General features: G+C 42.1%; 1 protein-coding gene across 1 annotated transcript in view; it reads right to left on the bottom strand.

Annotated features, from left to right (window-relative positions):
- The window catches only part of IFT80 (intraflagellar transport 80), an 83,277-nt gene that overhangs the window by 51,516 nt on the left and 8,664 nt on the right, over positions 1-23,097 (bottom strand). The window contains exons 4-7 of the mRNA XM_056850380.1: positions 19,512-19,580; positions 4,934-5,043; positions 3,779-3,868; positions 2,460-2,597 (exon numbers count right to left, since the gene is read on the bottom strand). Of these exons, the coding sequence (XP_056706358.1) occupies positions 2,460-2,597; positions 3,779-3,868; positions 4,934-5,043; positions 19,512-19,580 (407 nt within the window). The remainder of the gene's footprint in view (positions 1-2,459; positions 2,598-3,778; positions 3,869-4,933; positions 5,044-19,511; positions 19,581-23,097) is intronic.

Here is a 23,097-nt window from a genome sequence, read left to right as displayed (position 1 = left end):
CTTCCATTTTGAAACAGTTTGATTATTGGGAGGGAACAGCAAAAAATGTAAAAACCTATATACATTTTAGGCTAACTGATGGGTGAACAGTCCCGTGGAATGAAAATTTGTGGGAGTTTTTGGTGTGTCCTTTAAATCAATAAATACCTACCTATCTCATGGCTCCTAATTAACATGTCAGTCCCTGTGCCTCCCTGTGAGTTTCATACAAATTGTCCTCAAAAGCATGTGGTAGGACCAGAAGAATACTTTTAAAATTAAAATGAGAGACACTGTTGGGAATGGGAGACAGGCAACAGAGCATTCAAGCACAGCAAGGGGGAGAAGAAGAACGTTAGAGACAGCAATACATTAGCACCTGAAATAATGGGCCAGAAGGTAGTGAGAGAGGTTGATGGGAATAAAAATCTTATTTATGCTATACATTATGATTTCACAATGTATTTTACATTCCTCGGCTATATTCAGAATAGTCATATTATGCAGTGGTAGGAAAGGGTAGCAGCGGCATTCTTACATTACCCTCAAGACCCTACATTTCACTCATTAACAGTAACAGTAATATGATTAAAGTATGTTCAGATACAATGTATAGTGACAGGTTGGTCAATGTAACAAAAACTGGGCCTTTTGTTTTATGACAAATATACTGAATATTTACATCTGCTTTAATGGTTCAGCTGCAAAACATACTTTCGGAACACCCATTTTTCAGGTATGAAAGTGCCATTTGTTGTCTAGAAAGTACAATTTCTTTAGCCCTGACCTGGATGGTCCAGGCAAGCCCAATTTGTTGGATCCCAAAAGCTAAGCAGGGTCTGCCCTAGTTATACTTGGATGGGAGACCACCAAGAAGTTCAAGGTTGCTATGCAGAGGCAGGTAATGGCAAACTACCTCTGAATGTCTCTTGTCTTGAAAACCCTATGGGGTTGCCATAAGTCAGCTGTGACTTGAGGGCACTTTATACACACACACACACACACACACACACACACAGGCCTTTTCTGGTTACAAATAAAAGAACGCTATCAAAAATGTTAAAAGGTTAAAAATGTAAAACTACTTATGCCAGCCTTTTAGAATCAAATATAATTTTTAGACATAAAACACATTAATGATGAATTATCTCGAATTATGGATGAGAAGTAATTTTCTGATACAGAGGGGAAAGACTGAATTATGATTTCTGAACAATGCAGGGTACAGAAACACGGAAGCATTATCAGCATTTAATGTTGGATATGTTATATATTTTTGTTGAAAGAAAAAGAGTGAAACAAAAAAAATGTAAATCTCAACACTTGATTCACCACTTCCATGGTGAGACAAGAGGCACATGCATGAAACTACATCTCAGATCTGCACCATTCACATTCTGGAAGGAGGGTCTTCATATTACTGGTCAAACTCTGGGACTGAGAAGATGTTGGCCATGGCTTGGGTACAGCATCTGTGCAGCGATTTTCTACATCAGTAATCCAAATCCTTTTCAACTGCCTAACAGCCTCTAAAATGTGGTCTGATTATGCAACAGGCCCTATTAATCTTGGTCAACCTAGCACACATGTGCATGGACACACATACCCCAAGCCAACGTGGACTGTCACCTCCAGCACTTTCAACAGAACAACTGCAAATCTGATCAGACATGTCTGATTTGGTGAGGGGGGTTAATCAAGTAATTTAACCTACAGCATCAGCCGAAGGACAAAGCTTCCCATATCACAGAACATTTAAAATTGGTGCTGGAATGACCCATCAACACTCAGAACTACAAAACTACAGCAAATATACCTTCTTAAGAGACAATGGGTTGAAAGCAGAAGGCATGCAAAGTGGGGCATCTGTAATATCTGTAGATTTCTCCCTTATGGAAATGCATCACACGTTGTTCCTGAGTGTCCCCTGGCCCTCATGAGCAGCTGCTCATGGGCACAGAAGAGCTGCAAGGAATAATTCCTACAGAAACAAATTGGATAGACACCAAAAAGCCAGAAGCAAGGCTTAGATGAACCCACAAGCCCAGTTTTCTGGCATGTGCTGGGGAGGGGTTGGGAGCTGGCACAAGGTTCAGAGGCTTGTCTGGTGGGGCAGGGTCTCAGCTGGGCAGCCAGCAAGCTGCCACAAAATGGCTGCTGGTGTGGAAGCTGGAGAAGGAGCCATAGCTTCTTTAACTCTAGTTGGAACTTTTCCTGCCCTGCTGCATACCTTCCTAGCCTGCTCTATATTTCAAATGGACCAATCAGACCCTGGCTCAATAGGGGCGGGGCCAGCAGGCAGGCTCAGACCTGAGCTTTTGCATCCAGCTCCTCCAGCTAGGTATTTAAGAAGCTGTCCCCCTTGCCCAGCTGAATCTGCTTCCTAATTTGTTCTCTTACAATGAAGGTATATTGTCTGGATTATTTATTGTGTTATTAATCTATTTTGACACCTATTCCCTGTTATAATTGTTACTTACCCCTGTTTTATCACATAGACGCAATGTATGAAAGGACCCCACTGCAAACAACTCCCCATCCAGAGCCCAAGCAACAGAAGTGATAGGGTACTCATGCGACTGAGAGCTATACAACAGCCGACCATAACTATCCCACACCTAAAAAAATAAACACATGAAAACAAATCATCTGTAAAGATACTGAGAAATATTCTCATTTCAAAGGCGTGTTACAAGTTTGTGTATGAGCCATATTTTAAAAGTACAGTAGCATGCTGCAGTGTTGTGTCAAAGGGGGAGCAACGGTGACTTCCAGTCCTGTCCTCAACCCTAGTTAATATACCCAATTTGCAAATGTAGAAGACTCGACTCTGCTTCATGCTCCATATTTTAATGGGAAAAGCCTCAGCCATTAAAGTGATTGCAAGGAGGTATGGTAGAAAAACATTCCTTCACCCATACTGTGTCACAGGTTACGCTCATGTGGCAATTACAATCCTTGGCCTCTTGCTGCACCAGAGTATAAATCAGGCCAATCCTTATCAGCTTTAGGGAGGATACTGCTTAGAGGGTCAACATTATGGGACAATCTTATCCAGGATATGCAGAGGGCATTATCACTCCCTGTATTTGTAGGGCATGTAAAAATGTCCTGTTCCACAGTGCCTTTGTTGGAAGCTGATAGTGGATCTTTGGTGGATAGCTGATAGGGAAGTGTTATGTACTTTAGGCTAAGCTTTTTGTGTATGATGCTGGTCTACTGCAATTTGATGTTACATCTGTAAACTGTTTTACTCTTCAGAAAAAAGGTAGTGAAAAAATAAATAAAACATTGCATCCATAACTAAGGCCAGTGACATGGAGTGAAGAAAGAATGAAGTAAGGCATGTTTTTCTAAAACCAGAATTGCCTTGTATCCCCAAAAAGACAATAGTCTGTAGCCCTTGAGAAGGTCAGCTAGATTTTACTTGTGATACTTTGGACCCAAGTCCATTTGCGATACTTTGGACTCAAGCCATTATAGTTAACTTTATAGTGTTAACATTTACAATTTTAATGTTTCTATTTATTTAACTAATTTTATGATGAACATATATTTGTCTTTCTTTGATTGTTCAAATCTATTTTTGTCTTAGCAAAATCGGAGAAAGGCATATGAATTTAGCCAAAAATAAAGATTGTTGTCATAGCCTAAAACAAATAAATGACATTTCATTCAATGGTTACTACACAATTAGCTCCTGTTACGTAAATGCATGTTTCTGTGATGCTTGATGGCATATGTGTATTTGACTGTACTGAAATAATTTAAGATTTCATAATTAAAAAAAAATACACACCTTATATTTACAGTCTTCACCACCTGACAGGATAAGATCATTCACAGAATTCCAATCGACTTTTAGAATAATTCCATCATGGGCTTTCCACTGAGAAAAAGCAGATATAACAAACAATCTAGGAGATGTTTTTATTAGTTGCATATTGTGAAGAACTACAACTGGAAGATACTATACTTTCAGTGCATTCTTAAGGAGAGTTACTCCAGTCTAAGCCCATTCATTTCAATGGGCTTAGAATGGAGTCACTCTCCCTAGGAATGAATTTGTGTATAAAAGTTGCTTTAAAACACTAATTAGTACCAGAGTATTATGCCAGTTTATTCAGTTATTTCTGAAAAATACTAGCATATATGATAGCCCATTATAGCAGTTATGTTAAACCAATCTGATCCGATCTCGAAAGCTAAGCTTTTCTGCATACTCCGCTTACTCCTGATTTTCTTAGCCGTCAATCCATAAGCATTGGAATCTGTTTTGGAATGGTTCTTCTGCACGTCTGCCCTCCTCCCAACAGCTCCCTACATGAGCATGAACACCCCAGTTTTCTCTGACTTCTTAACAAGAGTTAAATCTTTACATTGGTACCACCATTAATCACAGTTTCTAAGTTGGTGCTGGATCCCAGGGAAAATTTCCACTGATAACTTGGACACATTTTCACTGACTCCTCCCTCATATTTTCCCAGAGAATCCTCTGTCCCCCATAAGCAACATTTCAGAGATCATGAAGCTGCAGCAGAAGTTGGGAGGCAATTCTATGGCTCAGACCCTAAGTCTTCAACTGTTGACTCAACTCTTCAACTCAGACTCTAAGTCTGTTGCATGGCAGACCTCTGGTGTTTGGCACTTCCTGTGGTTCTACACAAGAAATGTCTAATGCCACACACTGTGCTCCACAGTGCAGAATTGCCTCTGCAACAGAAAAGGGTAGTGCGTGGGTGGAAGCAAGGCTTAGAGAAAGCTTACATAAACTGGAACTTCTCACATACAGATTATTGTTCAAAAAGGAACGGCAACATTCCTGCCAAATGTAAAGCTTTATGTGTAGATCAAAGTCTGCAGCAGAGCTGCAATTCAGGGCTAACACGTTTAGGACTGTCTGATATAAAGCAAACAAATGCAATGCTATATGCCATTTCACATTAACGTTACCTGCAAAATCTTAGCATTTGGTTGAAGAGGTTTGATAATGAGTTGTTTTCCTGATGTGTAAAGAATCTTTTCTGAATCTGGACCCCATGCTACTGAATATATTGGTGTTCCTGTAAAAAACACACAAGAGAAATGGATAAGGGGGGGGGGAGAAGCTGGGAGATCGGTCTAATATTTATTAACAATTATATATGGTCTGTACTTTAAACAAAATGGATGGGAATAGAAGCAAAGGATAAGCTAAACTATGGCATTGCACAGAGGCATATAAAGCAATTCCAGGGATAGTCTACAGACACTCATCCATGCATTCCTAGTGGCTAAAAGTCAACGGATAGTTGGAGTGCTGATTTAGCTGTGGTAATGCATGACACTGGTTGTACAGCATTAGCTAAATCAAGTTTATAAACTTCAGTTATGTTACAAGCACAAAAAGCTGTTCCCTTCTTCTACAATTGCAGTCCTTAGTGAACTATAATTTTTTGTTCTTCTGCTTTCTAAAAGTCCACAAAACCTGTGGAATTTTATAGGATACACAGATTAAGAAGCCAAAGTGCCACTCTACATGAGTCAAACGCTTGATTTTGTGAAGCGTCAATGAAAGTTACATCAGTCAAGACACCACCAATGTTAGAATTTAAAGACTTAATTTGCAGGCTGCTTTAATAATCATGGAGACTTTTATGTCTAAAACAAATGTTTAATCTTTATGTCATGGTTGGCACAGTGCCTCAGTTTCCAGATTTAAATGGCAGGAGTTAACTCCCTGCTAACAGAAACTTGGTCTTGAAGGGCTGCCAGAAGAAGCATAGTATAGTATCTTGGAGCACAATATCATGGTGAAACGTGGTCCCAAAAGATAGCCAGAAAAAGGAAAGAGCTGGAGACGATCAGGATATACTATGCTGAGGAAACATGCTCTTAGAGGACAGTCAGTAGTTAGCATAGTGTATGCTTTAGTCAAAAGACAAAGAAAAGAAGCAGCTGCAAGGGGAGGAACATCTCTTTGCTAGCTTAATGAGATCTGGGCTGAGCTTCTGTTCATCCTCTGTTGCAGGTAGTTAGCCCTGGTGTGGCCAGTGGCACAAGCCGAAGGGCTCGTGGCCCTTAGCTTTTATAGTCTATATCTTGTCATTTGGGCCCCTGCGTGTGTCAGGCTATTATACCTAGGACTATCCCAGGATGTGGTTTATTGTACTTTTTGTTTCTTTCTTTTTTAAAAAAAAATTCAATTGTATTCAGTACATTTCCTGCTGGGAAGAAAAGTGGGGTAATTAATAAACAAAGAAAAGCAAGAGAAAAGGCAATGCAATAAACATCATGAAACTGACAACAGAGGAAGGAAAAGAGCATGAAGATGACATGGCTTCATACGTAAGTGACTGCTTCTTATCCTGTCAGGCCATAACAGCTTTGATCAAGAAAACTTTAGTCTGAAAATAAGGGCACATAGATGGACATTCCTGCCATCTGCCCTGCAACAAGGGAATTAAGTTCCTCTAGAAATTTCCTAAGAGTTTGAGCCACTCTTAGAACGTAAGAACATCCCTGCTGGATCAGACCAAGGCCCATCAAGTCCAGCAGTCTGTTCACACAGTGGCCAACCAGGTGCCTCTAGGAAGCCACAAACAAGAAAAATAAGACTTTATTATGTGGGCAAGGTTTTTTTTTGCCTTTAGCAGAATATCATAGAATCACAGAGCTAGAAGAGACCATACAGGCCATCTAGTCCAATCCCCTGCTCAATGCAGGATCGTTTTCTTTAGCATAATTTTATGGGGGTAAATTTTCACCAGTGGGCCAAAGGAAATGGAAACAATGCATAGGTCTAGGCATAAGGACCTATTAAACTAAGAGCCCCGTGGCACAGAGTGGTAAGCTGCATCACTGTACTCCAAGCTCTGCTCACGACCTGAGTTCAAGCCGAAGTTGGTTTCAGGTAGCTGGCTCAAGGTTGACTCAGCCTTCCATCCTTCCGAGGTCGGTCAAATGAGTACCCAGCTTGCCGGGGATAAAGGGAAGATGACTGGGGAAGGCACTGGCAAACCACCCCGTAAACAAAGTGTGCCTAGTAAATGTCGGGATGTGACATTACCCCATGGGTCAGTAATGACCCGGTGCTTGCACAGGGGACCTTTTTTAAAACTAACTTTAAGACTCCAGCCAGAAGCATATGCACAGCATCAAAAGCGAATTATGTTGCACTACCAAGGTTGCAACGTGCCCCATCAATCATGGCTGGCCCTGCCTACCATATAATAGAATCACAGAGTTGGAAGGGACCTCCAGGATCATCTAGTCCAACTCCCTGCAATAATGCCACCTAATATTGGGCCACTTTTTTATTTTGCTGCTGCTGCAGAGAGCAACATTAGCCCCACCCCGCAGACAGATCAGGCAGACAACAACTGATTTGTTTAATCAAATGAGAAACTTAGGGCCATGTATTACTCTGTTATTTCTATCTCTATACTTTTATTTATTTAAAACATTTATATGCTGCCTTTCCACCCAATTTAGGATCTCCAAGGTGGTGAACAATCCCAACAAAAAAACAAGCTTTAACAAAGATTTTGACACAGAAACAAATAGGAAGGAGAGCCACTGAAAGTTAGCAGGGCAATGCCAAACAAAACAGGGAAGTGTTCACCAGCTAGTGGAAGGGAATAATAGAAGGGGTCCAATGAATCTTCCTGGGGAGGGAGTTTCACAGCTTTGGTCTCCCCTGAGAAGGCCCTTCTTGGGTGGCCATCCATATAGCCTCAAACGGCAGGGGCACCTGAAGCAGGGCCTCTAATAATGACTGGAGTGGCCAGGTAGGTTCATATGGAAGTAAGCAGCCCTTGAGGTATGCTGGTCCCAAGCCATATGGAGCTTTAAAGATAACTTGTTCTCACTCTCCTCATCAAAACACTTACTCAAATTGCAAAGCTGATTCTAACTGTGGTAGACTAATCCGTAGGCATGGACACTGACTCCTCCTAAGGGACTTCATGTCCCTGTTGCTGTTCATTTTCATTTCATTTCATTTCATTAACCTTTATTGGCATACCAAAAGACAGAGATAAAACAACAATATACCTCCAAAGGGCAATACATATAAGTTACAAGTCGGGTTAATAAACCTTTTCTTGTTCTTTAAGAACTCCTGTAAGAAATTCAGCCACGGTAACCGTAATTTTAGGATCATGATCACTCAAGAGAAATTTGCATTTCACTTCATTACTCATGTATCTCTTGTACTGGAGCAAAGTAAATAGCAGTTTATCTCGCAGAGTCACATAGAAGGGGCAATCTAAAAGGATGTGGTCAATTGTATCCAACAAATTTAAACTGCATGTGCATAAGCGTTCATGTCTAGGGATCTGAAGGTATCGGCCTAAGAGCATCCTAGATGGGAATGCATTAACCCTAGCTAATAGAAAAGCACGGCGTTGAGAAGGTATTTCTAGGTTATCTAGATACCTAGCCATTTTACCCGATCCATTATTAAGGCCTAAGGCCGCAGGAGAACAGATGGGGGGAAGAGCTGGATTAAAATTCTGCAATTCTACATCAAGGAGACGTTGCTTGATTCTTTTGAAGATGTAAGATTCATTGGCCAGAACAAGATTATCTAAATCAATTCCAATTTGGTAGAGTCTAGATCTAATTAATATGTCCCATGAGAAATAATGAAGTTCACTTTTCAAAAGATATAAAAGGGAACCTGGCTCAGTTTGAAAATATAATTTGAGCCAATATCTTATTGTTTGAATCCAGGCTTTGGTGGCAATCAAGTTTTGCCCAGTTTCAAGACAAATTGTAAAATATGAAACACATTTAGGTAACCCCAATATTTGTCTAAGAAATATGGCTTGGATGTTCTCCACTTCTTGATTAAGAGTTCCAAGCCATAAGGGAACACCAAACAGAAGTTGGGGGAATATTTTCAAATTCAGGATTTTGATCACTGCAGGAACACACTGATTCCCCTTCGCGTAGAAAAATTGCTTGAGTTGATTTAAGGAAATCCTGGTGGCTTTAATAGTATTATGTCGATGTATAGACCAATTGAGATTATAGTTATAGGTAATTCCCAAATACTTATAGCTTTTAACTTGTTCGATTGAATCCTTCCCAATATACCATTTGCATAAGGACCATTTTTTGGAAAATACCACTACTTTTTATTTGCAGGAGTTAATAGAAAGTAAATTCGAATGGCAATAATTATTAAAAGCATCTAGATATCGTTGGAGGCCTACTTTAGTGAAAGAATGAATGACGGTATCGTCCGCATAAAGAAGTAGAGGTAAAGACTGGGACCCTAATTTAGGTGGGTGACCATTAACTGAACCCAATGACTGCACTAGATCAGAAAGAAAAATATTAAAAAGTAGGGGAGCTAAAACACACCCTTGTTTAACGCCTCTTTGAATTAAGATTTTGTTAGTCAGTCCACCATTAGGTGAGTATTTAACTTGGCAGGTGGTGTTTAAGTGTAATTTCTTTAAAAGTATTAGCAGCCTGGGGTCAATTCCTAGATTTGACAATTTGTCCCACAGTTTCTCTCTAGAAATAGAGTCAAAAGCACTTTTTAGACCCTGTTGCTGTTGATGTTTGAGCTATGACGCATCAAAAAGCTTCCTGGTGTACTTAAGCAGTCACTCTATGCCCATGTAAGCAGCAATGCCAGTACTCACCATGCCAATTAAGATTGCAATATGAGCAAGGACACTGGAGTGGCATGGTGAGGGGAGAAAAGAATCCTTCTGTTTTAATATACATCGAAGTTCTAGAATATTGAGCTCCATCCAAGCAGACCAGGAACGGCAAAGAGAAACAGAACTAGCAAACAGAAAAATGGCAGAGAACAGCAGCAAACAATTCTATAGTCAATCAGATCTGAAAACCCAATAAGGCCTGAAAGTTCTTACAGGATAAGAATGATCACATAGCCAGCTTTCCTCTATTTGGCACTGTTTAGATACTGCAAGCTGAACACCCTGCACACACAAGACTAAACACAAGAATCTTTTGAAGTAGCATTAGTACTACAGACTGTAGAAAGAAAAAAGAAATGTTAGTTCTACTCTTGCACGATAGTTATGTCAGAGTAGGCTCTTGCTGAGTGAGTATAGATACAAGAAATGACCTTTTGCAGGGGTATAAGAGTTGAACAAACAGTATCAGTAAAGAGCAATGATTGTACAGAAGATGAATCTTCACCAGACACACACACCCCCAAAAAAACTGGGGTGTATTACTGGAAGCGCTCCATGCAGAACCATTGCTCAATAGCACCATCATCACCAACCATCTCTTTTTGGCTTGAGGATAAGCTGTGCATCCCATGGCACAACATGAAGCTCCCCCCCCCCCCGCCACAGAAACATTTTCTGGTAATCTCTCACTGCTCTTACCACCAGTAGTGAAACTATAAAACAGAAGAGTGGTGGTGGGAGCTTCCTCTAAAAATCATGATTTAACAGCAGCCAAAGAAGTTTGAAGATTGGGAGCGACTCTGTAGAAGTTGCTGCTGCCTCCAAAAGAGACCAGAAAAGATAAGGAATAGAGGTTGACTGTAATAAGTCTTGCTAACATTCCTCATGATTGTAAGAGCTGCTTTTGACATTTTTTTAGCTTTACAGATTTGGACTAGGAAAACTGTGGTATGTCTAGGTTTGATTAAATGAATTAAATTACTTCATGAAAAAGATATCAGCCAAAGCAGAATATAACCCTTTTGATGAAATGTGGTTTTAAAACACTAACTTCATCCTTGAAACCTTGCTTCCTTTCACATGCAGTAAAAACAGAGAGGACAAGGATCTGGCATTTTTTTCCAATTCTACAGGACTTTACTGATTCAAAGTGAAAAATATTAGCATGCATTTTATCTGTGCTGCTTAAATTATTCATGTCTCGCTGGAGATAAAAGACATTACATAACAGAGAGTGCCACTTGCAGATATCACATCTACCCTGCTCAATAGAGCAAGATGCTAAGGAACATCATCAATTAATGTTCACAGGCTGTTGTGGTTTTCTATCGTGAAATTTTCAATAGATTTCAAGTGAACTTTTTGTAACCACCTTACATCTTTCCCAGTGGCAAACATTTTCTGGATTAGGCCACAATAGGCAAGTAAATGAAAATGTACTTTCAGTTGAATTTTAAATGTTACACTTTATGTTGCCCTGCCTGCTTCCCCTGTCTCATTTTCTTCTGACTGCCTTGGTCCTTTCCCCCTTCCCCTTTGTGCACCCGATTCACCTTTTAGAATGTTTACTGTGGGACAGAGCAGATGGGCAACACCATTATTGTCAACACCATTATTTAGGATAATCAAGGGGCAGCTTGCTGGGGGTAAAGTGTAGATGACTGGGGAAGGCAATGGCAAACCACCCCCATAAACACAGTCTGCCTAGTAAACGTTGTGATGTGACATCACCCCACGGGTCAGCTTGCACAGTGGGACTACCTTTAACCAAGGGCCAATTTAATTTTATCAGCAAGATTAGGAACTGCAGCAGCCAAGGGCAGAACTCACTCCATACTTAACAACAGTGCCGGTAAGTGATGGGATGGAGAAGAGTAAGGCGTTCTCTGTCTGCGTATCCATGTAGGCAAGGCCACCATGACTCCAAGTCCTGAGAAGTCAAACTGCATACCTCCCAGGCTTCGCTTTGCCAAGTATTTACTGATGCTAAAGGGAGGCGTGCCAAGTCCCTTCTGCCTAGAGGTAAGACCTTTGGGGGTCAAGGCTAATGTAACCCCAAGGGGTTCCCATCCCAGTTTCCCCAGGAGTTATTCTAACCCCAAGGTCCTGGTCTGAGGAATTTCTCCTTCATCCTTCAAATGATGTCTCACGGTGCTCAACTAAGCTCTCTCTCTCTCTCTCTCTCTGTGTGTGTGTGTGTGTGTGTGTTAAGTGCTGTCAAGTCGCTTCCGACTCATGGCGACCCTATGAATGAAAGTCCTCCAAAATGTCCTCTCTTTGACAGCCTTGCTCAGATCTTGCAGATTGAAGGCTGTGACTTTCTTTATTGAGTCAATCCATCTCTTGTTGGGTCTTCCTCTTTTCCTGCTGCCCTCAGCTTTTCCTAGCATGACTGTCTTTTCCAATGACTTTTGTCGTCTCATGACGTGACCAAAATACGATAGCCTCAGTTTAGTCATTTTAGCTTCTAGGGTCAGTTCAGGCTTGATTTGATCTATAACCCACTGATTTGTTTTTTTGGCAGTCCACGGAATCCGTAACACTCTCCTCCAACACCACATTTCAAAGGAATCTATTTTCTTCCTATCAGCTTTCTTCACTGTCCAACTTTCACACCCATACATATTAATAGGGAATACGATGGCATGAATTAATCTAGTCTTGGTGGCCAGTGACACATCCTTACACTTCAAAATCTTTTCTAGCTCCTTCATGGCTGCCCTTCCCAGTCTCAATCTCCCTCTGATTTCTTGGCTGCAGTCTCCCTTTTGGTTGATGGTGGAGCCAAGGATAGAAAGTCTTGAACAATTTCAATTTCCTCATTGTCAACCTTAAAGTTGTGTAATTCTCCTGTAGTCATTACTTTTGTTTTCTTGATGTTCAGCTGTAGTCCTGCTTTGGCACTGGATCGTTTCCAGTCTGTGGGCCATTGTTTTGTTTTCCATATCTGTTGGCATATTCTTGTCAAGATTTTGATGGACTCAGTTTCTGTGGCTTGGAATAACTCTATCGATATCCCATCTGCTCCTGGTGATTTGTTTCTCCCGATTGCTCTCAATGCAGCTTTCACTTCACTTTCTAAAACTGTAGGTTCTTCTTCAAAAGATTCTTCTTGGAAAGAATCTTTTATCCTTTCATCTCTTCTGTATAGTTCTTCAGTGTATTGTTCCCACCTTTTCTTTATTTTGTCCTGTTCAGTTAATATATTTCCATGCTGATCTTTCAGCAAGCCTAACCGTGTTTTAAATTTTCCTTTGATTTCTTGGATCTTGTGGAACAGATCTCTCGTTCTTCCTTTTTTGTTGTTCTCTTCTATTTCTTTACACTGGTTATTATAATAGGTCTATTTGTCTCTACGTGTGAGTCTCTGGAACGTTGCACTTAGACTTTTGATTCTATTTCTGTCACCTTCTACTTTTGCTTCTCGTCTATCTCTGGCAATTTTAAGAGTTTCCTCAGACATCCATCGAGGTTTTTCTTTTCTTTTGGCTACAGGAATAGTCTTTGCACATTCTTCCTTGATAATATCTCTAGTTTCCTCCCATAGTTTTTCAGGTTTACATTCACTTGAACTCAGTAATGCAAATCTGTTCCTTATATGGTCTTTAAACTCTTCCAGAATATTGCTTAGATTGTATTTTGGTGCTATGAATGTTTTGGTGTTTTTCTTAGGCTTTATCTTGATATTTGATATTAACCATTCATGATCCGTACCACAGTCGGCTCCTGGTCTTGTTTTGGCCGAGAGAATAGAGCTTCTCCATCTTCTGCTTCCAATTATATAATCTATTTGATTTCTATACTGGCCGTCTGGTGATGTCCATGTATACAATCGTCTATTTGGTTGCCTGAAACATGTGTTTGCAATGAACAGATTGTTGTCTTCACAGAATTCTACGAGGCGTTCTCCTGCTTCATTCTGTGCTCCTAGCCCAAATCTGCCAACAGCATTTGATTCTGCTTTGTTTCCTACTTTTGCGTTCCAATCACCTATGATTATCAGCATATCTTGTTTAGGTGTGTGATCACCCTTCTGGATGCACACCTTAACATGGTGAGGGGGTTTGTGTGTGTCAGGGAAGCTGAGAACAATACCATAAGGGGTCTAGACTCTATCAAGAGACTAAACTCCTAGCAGAGTCACTCAAGATGGAATGGTCACAGCTGAGACACCAGACGAAGATGCGTCCACCCCCTTAAGGGATCAATGGCCACATCCACAGAAGAGAACAGGCAGTTCCAATGGGGATGGGAGCAGAGGAATCCCTGAAGGTTAGCTACTGGGCAGCAGCAGTAGTGGAAGGTGACACTGGTGGAGGATCTTTTGTAGACAACAGCAGTGCCACTACAGCTAACCCTGGTTAGTACTGCGCAGAAGAAGGCACTGGTAAACCACTTCTGACCAACCTTTACCTTGAAAACCCTATGATGAGACAATCAACTAAGCTAGAGCTTAATAAATCTTGTCTGGACTGATATCACCACGGAGGGGATCAGCTCGCCACTTGGTCCCCCACTCCCCACCTGCCGTTGATGGCCTGAACCAGGCCATGCTGCAGATCCCTAAGTATGCCACAATCATAATCAGAAAGTTGCCCTCCGTTGCACATGGATCTTTCATAGAAACAGAAGAGGTGCAACTAATTCCTCAGTTCATCTAAGCTCCGCAGAGCAGTAATACAAAAAAAAAAAAAACTCACAGCAGCATCAGAGGAAATTATGTCTTGACTACACAGATGACCACTCAAGCACAGCTTTGTTTTTATCTTCATGTATTCTCTGCAGTCTCGCATGGGTGGTTAAGCACGTTAACGTACCAGTAAGAAGATGAGTATGAATTTCTTAATTAAGTATGTTTTGTAATATCGCTCTTCCAACATTTGCTTCCTTTCTAGCACTGACATCTAAGCAGTAACGTTTAATGACTTTGGAGGAAGAGGACTATGTTACAACTTTGCAAACATTGAGGGCAACTTTCTTCAAAAGAGCAAGTGATAGCAAAGTTGTAATAGCTTGATTAAAGAAACTATCCACCAAGAGATGATCTAATGATGCTTGTTGTCCCTTTTCCTGTCCCTCAAATCAAATCACAAGTTGGGGGGTCTTTCCAAAACTAAGCAGTTCTTTGTACATAGAGCAATAAAGACCGCAACATCCAAGGAGCACAACATTCTTTCCCTTCCACTGCCAGGTTTGGGGAAAAAATACTAGTAAAACAATTGCAGGTAATGTGGAAGGAAGAAGCTATCTTGGATAGAAAATCAAAACTAGGATATAAGAAGAACTTGTCTCTGTGGAATGGAATGAAGAGTCATATCGCAATGTTTTTAATATACTAACTTCTCGGGCAGAAGTGCTGGCCAACAAAAAAGCTATATTAAAAGATAAAAACTATACAGGACAAGTAGTCAGAGGTTCAAAAGGCTTAAACATTATCTTAGAAAGTGCCAGAGATAAACACCATTACAGTTACAGGTGGTTAGATTGCAGCATGCATATTAAATCAAACTTTATGAAAGGTTTTTGAAAGTTTCTGTGAGAGAACTGAGTTCCCACGTATGGGATCATGAAAATAAGAGATTGCAGCTAAACGGACTATAGCTAAGAAGGCTAAAAATGGTTGTCAGTGCTATTTTGACTCTACTTTAGGAGCACTTCTCAAATAACGCCTGCTGGGTCATTTGAGAAGGCAACAAAAAGCATCTTATTTTTATTTTGAAAGACAAAGAACTCTCTACAATGCCCACTCTCTGGGATGGCAAAGGAAGAAATAATGGACAAAGTCACCTCTTCTCCTACTCATGTGACCTGTAGGAGGGAAAAACCATTAGAAGCGAGGGGGAGGCTCCTCATACTCTGATACTCTAGAACTTTTTTGTAGTTGGCCTGCACAGGCACAGTTCCCACAAAGACAAACAAAGTACAATTTGTAAGTAAGTTTTGAACTCTGTCTGGAGATGCATCGGACACTGGGCTGTGCATAAATTTTTCTACCATCATAAACCTAGTAAGATAGCTTTTTAAAAAGGGTTTGAACCCTTGGCGGGGGTAAGAAAATCAGCTCATCAATGAGTGCAGGGGTTTGTTGCCATTAAGCACTCTGCATGCCCCTAGTGTATGGTACTGGAGAGTTTTATTTATATATGATCTGGAGTCATAAGTAGCAAGGAAGTCAAGTTTCCAAACATCATCCAATTATTCAAGAAAACCACTAAGAGCTCCAAATGGATCTGCCTGATTGGGTTAACTGGCAACAAAATGGCAAATGAGATTCAGTATAAGTAAATTTACTTATTATTTATTTAGGATATTTCTGTGGCACCTCTTCCAAGTCTTGCTTGTAGCAGCTTACAATTAAAACCATGGCACATTTGGAAAAAGTCTCCCAACTTTACATATATACCAATGACCCTGACTAATTAGGAAAGATGTTTTTGGGACAAGATGATAGATCAATTCAAGCGCAATTGTACTTAGGCCCACAGCACTCTTTTAATTCTAAGGGAGAGGAGGGCCTAGGCAGAGATGAGTACTACAGAGTACAGGTGCGACCACTTATTCACCTCTCTGAAGCAACAGTTACTCATTAATGGAAAACCTATCCCCTGCACTAGAATCTTGAGGCTGGAAAGTGCGTCAGTGAGCCAATGAAAAGAAAGGAATGATGCTATCGCGTAAACAGGAAAGAAACAGGAATTTAGAGACATTCTGAACAGATTAGGCACACAAGATGACAGACGACAGAAAAAGAAAATGTTAAGACAGTGCTGGTAAGATGTGACCTATAAATGAGCAACAGTTTTCAGAGTAGTAATGATGAATGTTGGAAAGGCTGAAAGAATGGGCAAGGCATGCTTTTTGAACCAACTGAACACAGAGAGAAGCAACACAGGAAGGAATCAAAGATAATTCCAAGGCTCTGAGATAGGAGAAATTACGGTAGCGGTGTGAGAGGGAAGGCTTCAGTGGAAAGAGAGATTTCTTTTTAAACACACCCAACCTGAAATGTCAGCAAGAATTCTAAGAGAAATTGATGAGACAACCAGAAATACAATATTTAATGTGGCAGAAATATAGGGTTAGGAGACTCTCATGGCGCCTGCCACCACGGTGGCAGCTGCTGCAGACCAGTGGGGTCACTGGCAGCACTCTGGGCCCAGTCGAACTGGCATGGGATGCTGGCAGCCACCCAAATAGGCGTGTTCTCTATGCATGCACGGAGAACGCTTTATTTAATTTTGGGAGGATTTAAACCCTTTTTACTTTTTGGATTTTTCTGCAGATCCAGGGGGGTTCCCCGAGTCTGCAGAAAAACCTGTTGGAGGTTAGTGTGCCCTTTATCTGAGGATTCAGGTATCCGAAGGTAGGGGGCACACTTGGGAGTTGGATATATAGATTATATTGTGGGTTTGTTTTTCAGCAAGTATAGTTTTACTCTCACTTTTTTGCCTTCTTAATTCTAACTTCTTAATTAATACTATAATTCTTCATATTAACATAACACTGCATGACAAAAACAGTAATAGACATTTCCGGCATCAAAATTAAATGCTATTTTGGCAATTAAAGTGATTTTGAATGTATTCCAGAACTTCTGCTAAAAGTTTTGTTTGATATCATTTCACAACACACTCATCTGATATTTTTAACATTTTAAGAGGAAGAGGAAGATGAATCCAGTACTATAAAAGTGTTAGAACACATCAATCTCCTGTGGAAAGTAAGACTCCCACAAGGAACAAGGCAAGAACACGCTACTAACAAAGTACATTTATAGAAAACTAAAGTCAACAGGTACTCTTAGTTGGCGCAACTTACTTTCTACACTACACATGAGAAAAACATTGTATTTAAGATAGGAACTTCCTTAAAGCAGTTGAAATACATATCTTACTCCTGTGGTTGGAAATGGTGTCCATAGGCTAACAGAATTAAGATAATTTGTTTGAGAAAAAAAGAGATAAGAACCTAACATTTCATCCAACCCATCTACAAGCAGCTTCTTAATGTCAAAAGGTTGCATTATGTCAGTGTACTAAGATAAAGCAGAATTAGGAGCATTCTCCAAAACAGAACATGAATACACTATTTAAAATAACTACTTTTAAAAGTACTAGAATATACTTAATAAATTAACCCTACCTGCAAGTCTTGAGGGCACATTCTGAAGGTTTCAAATATTAGGAATATTTACTGTGCATTCCTAAATAGAATTAGTCTCTCCACTGAAATCAATGGGGTTAGAAATCCATAATTCTGCTTAGGACTGCATTGTAAATATTCCAAATATAAAACTATATCATGCAAACTGCCTAGTATGGTTGCTGGAATAGCTACTTAAGTTGAAAGAAAAACCTGAGAAAGACTGAACATAACTTTAAAAATAACTAAATAAGCATTGTGTGATCACAATCATCATCAATATATCTAATTATCTACACAGTCCCATCTGTGGATACTTAAATCCAGAGTCTGGAGTCATGGACAGACAAGACAGATCTTTCTACAAACCTGAGAAAAGTCTCAGTTGAAATATATATCTTACTCCTGTGGTTGGAAACGGTGTCCTTAGGTCTCCGGTTTGTAGAAAAATCCATAACAAGCAACAGCAAAAATACATTGGGGGATTAACCACCCATATTAATAGAAAGGGTGTGTGTTAAAACTTCCCCAAAATAATAGAAGCAGAGCCTGTAGCCTTAAGAGACTAATATCCTCATGGCCGCTGGCAGGCAACCGGAACAGTATTGCCACATCTTCTAGAAAGGGGAGAGGGGAGTCACAAGGACAGTAAAATTACTTTTTATTCTGGAAGGCCATTTTAACTTTCCTTCCTACCCTGGTTTAAAATGCCATTTACCACTGAGCATGAGGTGGGTGAATGGGACGCTTTTACAAAAACCTTACTTAGGTTGCAATGAATTGGATTATTTTGTCCTGTCATTTGTTTTGCGACACAAACAAAACTTTTCTTTAAAGACGTTAAACATGTAGATTTTAATGCAAAGCTATGTGTGGCCGAATGGCTACTGGTATTTATGGAACACACAAATTGTCAACTTTTTTGTTGTAAAACAGACATGCACACTACAGTTACCGTATTTTTCGCTCCATAATATGCACTTTTTTCCTCCTCAAAAGTGAGGGGAAATGTCTGTGCGTCTTGTGGAGCGAATGCGTGTGAATCCGGCCCCGGGGAGAAGGGCAAAGCTGCCTAGGCAGCGCAGAGCAGTTTAACCTCCCCCCTCCCCCCGCGCTTCCTGGTCCCGAGGCTCAGCTGTTGGGCGGGGGCCCGCCCAACACCTGAGCCTCGGGACAGGGAAGCGCGGGGGGAGATTAAACTGCTCTGCGCTGCCTGGGCAGCTTTGCAGCTTGGGCAGCTGCCTGGGCAGCTTGAAAGTGCTCTGTGCTGCCTGGGATGGCAGCGCGGAGGAGTTTAAAGAACCTCCCGCCGGGCTTCCAGGGAGTCCCTAGAAGCCGGGCGGGGGGGGGGGTCTTGAAAGTGCTCTGCGCTGCCTGGAATGGCAGTGTGGAGAACTTTCAAGACCCCCCGCCCGGCTTCCAGGGACTCTGCTTTAAAGCCTCCTCTAAAAACTTGTTTTCCTCCTATAAAAACTAGGTGCGTCTTATGGTCAGGTGTGTCTTATGGAGCGAAAAATACGATAAGTAATATCTGCAATCATATTGAGATTTTGGTGTTCTGAAAAAATACTGAATACATTCTTTCATTCTGATTTGCTGTCATTCCGTATCTTCTAGTGAATAATTAGTTGCTTTTTTAGTGCAAAACATGGAATGACAACATGCCATAAATATGTTAAAGCAGTTTTCAAAAGGTATTGAAGGAAATATAAGGAAACAAAATAAGATACCTTGCTGTGCGAGAGTAGACCTCAGCATTCCACTCTTAGACCATATTTTTATTTGTCCATCTTCACCAACTGTAACAAAGAAACATTAGTAATACTGTGATAAATTATGGCCAGATGGACAGAGGGGTCCTGACAGCTATGAATATTGACCGTCTCTGAGGGGAAGGGCTTTCCTCTCTGTCTCCCTGTACTCTCCTCGGCAGAAGGCACAGCAGTTCTGGTGAGAGAGTGTGACTACCAACATGTCAGGAGGAGGGCCCACTGGCCATGGAATAAAACCATTACCACCCCACTGTGGCCAGCTTGCTCTTTTCCTGCATGGCTGTTATGATGGCAGGCGTGGTTGTCCCCTCCCTTCTTTGTGGCTATTTTGCTGTGCTTTTGCTTGCTACCTGCATGCTGAGAGAGGGTAGAGGAAGCTAATGGGGCGGGGGAGTAGAGCTAATGGGCTCTACTTCTTTTTCTGGCACAAGGCCCATAGTTCAGTCCCCCGCCCCAGGGTCGGCTGTTTCCAAGTGGCAACCGCCTACCACCTCTAGCCCTACTCTGCATTGGCCTTGCCCACCAACATGGGACGGGTGCCAAATTGGAGAACAATGCTCAGAAGAGCCACAGGAAGTTCCTGAGCCACTGAGTGAGTATCATTGAGCTAGAGAATTATGTGGGAAGTTATCAGATTTGCTCTCCAAAATTTGGGAATGCTTAGGAATGTATATAAAGCAGGTATGCTCTATAGCATACAAAGCTGTGCTTTTCTAATGATACTGATAGTTCAAGATCCTGAAATTAAGTGGAAAAGGTGGTGTGAGCTTAAAGGCTTTTTAAATCTGCTAATGCAACATTTAATATGGTTGGGAGAGAAGCCTAGAACCACACACTGCATATGGGGGAAGAAGCATCAGTTGAAAATTTCCACAGACATAAAAGCCTTTTGCGGCACTTGTATGCAAAGGATTTGATGGTGATCAGACAACAGCTGTTCAGAGCTCCCTTACATGCACATTAAATGATCTAGCTAAGTATACTTATTTTCACGTTTAATGTTAGTATCACAATTTTGTATTACATCACCACAATCCTAAGGGGGAGCCGAAGGGGCACAGGAAGTGGACTGCCCTACACTTGCATATCTCAGAGATATGCCAGCGTAAGGGCCATTTACACTAGTACAGAACCCCATCACTGCTGCGCCAGTCTTGTGTGTCAGTGCATCTGCAACACAGGGCATCGCGCTGGCATAAAAGGGGGCAGTTCAGGGGTATGGCTGGCATTGGTTGTCTTCCTGTGCCCTTTCGGCCCAGGAACGCCCCCTTTTACAGGAGCAAAGTTGTGCCATCAAAAATGGTGGTGCAGCCCACAGGTAGGTGCCCATTTTAGGTTATTTTCAACTGCCCCTTTATCGCCCACAAGGATTCAAAGCGCTTAGGATGCCAACTAAGGGAGCAACCAATTGTCTCCCTCACCTGTTCCGGGCAAACTTCCTCCCCAGGAACGAAAGGCAGCCCCCCACCCCAGCCCTAGAAATGCCCTGGGCAGAACTCCCCACACCTTAGTAGGTAGGGTGCGTGGCACAGGATGCTGCCTGAGAGCTCCCTGCCATGCAGGCTCAAAGCAAGTGGCGCAGCACCTCGGAGGCAGTAAAAGCACAGAGTAAAAGCACTTTGTAAAAGCACACAGTAAAAAAGCACACTATGAGGTGAGCACTTTGCACAAACTGGGAGAGCAATGTTCATACACTCTCTGGCTGACCTGTCCCAGTTCAGAACCCTTACATGTACCCCAGCTCCTCAGCCAGGACTCTAAGGGGCAGATGTGCACTGATAGGTAAGCAGGGGACTGCTCCCCCAACCTCCTTCCCTCGTGGCTGGGAGCCGCCCTGGCTACACTCCCTCTCATACCCCAGCCTCACAGCAAGTGGAGTAGCCAGGAGCCCCAAAACAACCCCCCACCATCACCCGCGTGCACAAGGGGGTTTGGTGAATTGGGGCTGGGGCTGTTGGGAGAGGGCTCCCAAGTTGGCAGTTCTGCACAGGACTGACAGGCTCTCCCTCGGACAGGGCGTAAGGGGAGGACTTGACCTGTGTGTGTGTGTGTAAAGTGCCGTCAAGTCGCAGCCGACTTATGGCGACCCCTTTTTAGGGTTTTCATGGCAAGAGCCTAACAGAGGTGGTTTGCCAGTGCCTTTCTCTGCACAGCAACACTGGTATTCCTTGATGGTCTCCCATCCAAATACTAACTAGGGCTGACCCTGCTTAGTTTCTGAGATCTGACGAGATCAGGCTAGTCTGGGCCATCCAGGTCAGGGCGGACTTGACCTAAGCACCACCATACTGAGTGAGTAACCGAGCCATCCCTGGACCCATTTCCTTGAGGGAGGACACCCCACCCCGAGCGGATGCCAAGGAGGAACCATCATTTTCTGTTAGTGTGGACAGGAGCTGCAGACACGTGAGGCTGCATTGGAACCTGCAAGCCTGTTACTGGGGGTGTGTGTGTCTGTGGCGCTGGTGCCATAGCCCCTCCCCCAAAGGGCTTCTGACTGAACTCTGTGGCGACCCCTCAAGGACCCCTCTATGCCAGCCGAAGAGCCCTTGGCCCGTTGTTGCGGATGCACCTAGAATCATAGAGTTGGAAGGGACCACCAGGGCCATCAAGCCCAACTCCCTGCACAATGCAGGAAATTCACAACTACCTCCCCCCTCCACACCCCTAGTGAACAGAAGATGGCCAAGATGCCCTCCCTCTTATCATCTGCAAAAGGTCACAGAATCAGCATTGCTGACAGATGGCCATCTAACCTCTTCTTAAAAACCTCCAGGGAAGGAGAGCATACCACCTCCCGAGGAAGCCTGTTCCACTGAGGAACCGCTCTGTTAGAAAATTCTTCCTAATGTCTAGACGGAAACTCTTTTGATTTAATTTCACCCCGTTGGTTCTGGTCCGACCTTCTTGAGCAACAGAAAACAACTCGGCACCCTCCTCTATATGACAACCCTTCAAGTACTTGAACATGGTTATCATATCCCCTCTCAGTCTTCTCCTCTTCAGGCTAAACATACCCATCTCCTTTAACCTTTCCTCATAGGACTTGGTCTCCAGACCCCTCACCATCTTTGTTGCCCTTCTCTGGACACGTTCCAGCTTGTCTACATCTTTCTTAAATTGTGGTGCCCAAAACTGAACACAGTACTCTAGTTGAGGTCTAACCAGAGCAGAGTACAGTGATACCATCACTTCACGTGATCAGGACACTATACTTCTGTTGATGCAGCCCAAGACTGCATTTGCCTTTTTAGTTACAGCATCACACTGCTGACTCATGTTCAGCGTTTGGTCTACTAAGACCCCAAGATCCTTTTCACACACACTACTGCGCAAACAAGTCTTCCCCATCCTATAATTATGCATTTGATTTTTCCTACCTAAATGCAGAACTTTACATTTGTCTTTGTTGAAGTGCATTTTATTAGTTCTGGCCCACTTCTCCAGCCTGTCAAGATCATCCTGCATCTTGGCTCTGTCTTCTACCATATTTGCTACCCCTCCCAATTTAGTATCATCTGCAAATTTAATAAGCATTCCCTCT

This window comes from Euleptes europaea, chromosome 5 (genome assembly GCF_029931775.1).
Source record: "Euleptes europaea isolate rEulEur1 chromosome 5, rEulEur1.hap1, whole genome shotgun sequence".
NCBI classification, from domain to species: Eukaryota; Metazoa; Chordata; class Lepidosauria; order Squamata; family Sphaerodactylidae; genus Euleptes; species Euleptes europaea.
The sequence above is the reverse complement of the archived record's forward strand: the minus strand, read 5'-3'. Positions and strand labels throughout refer to the sequence as shown.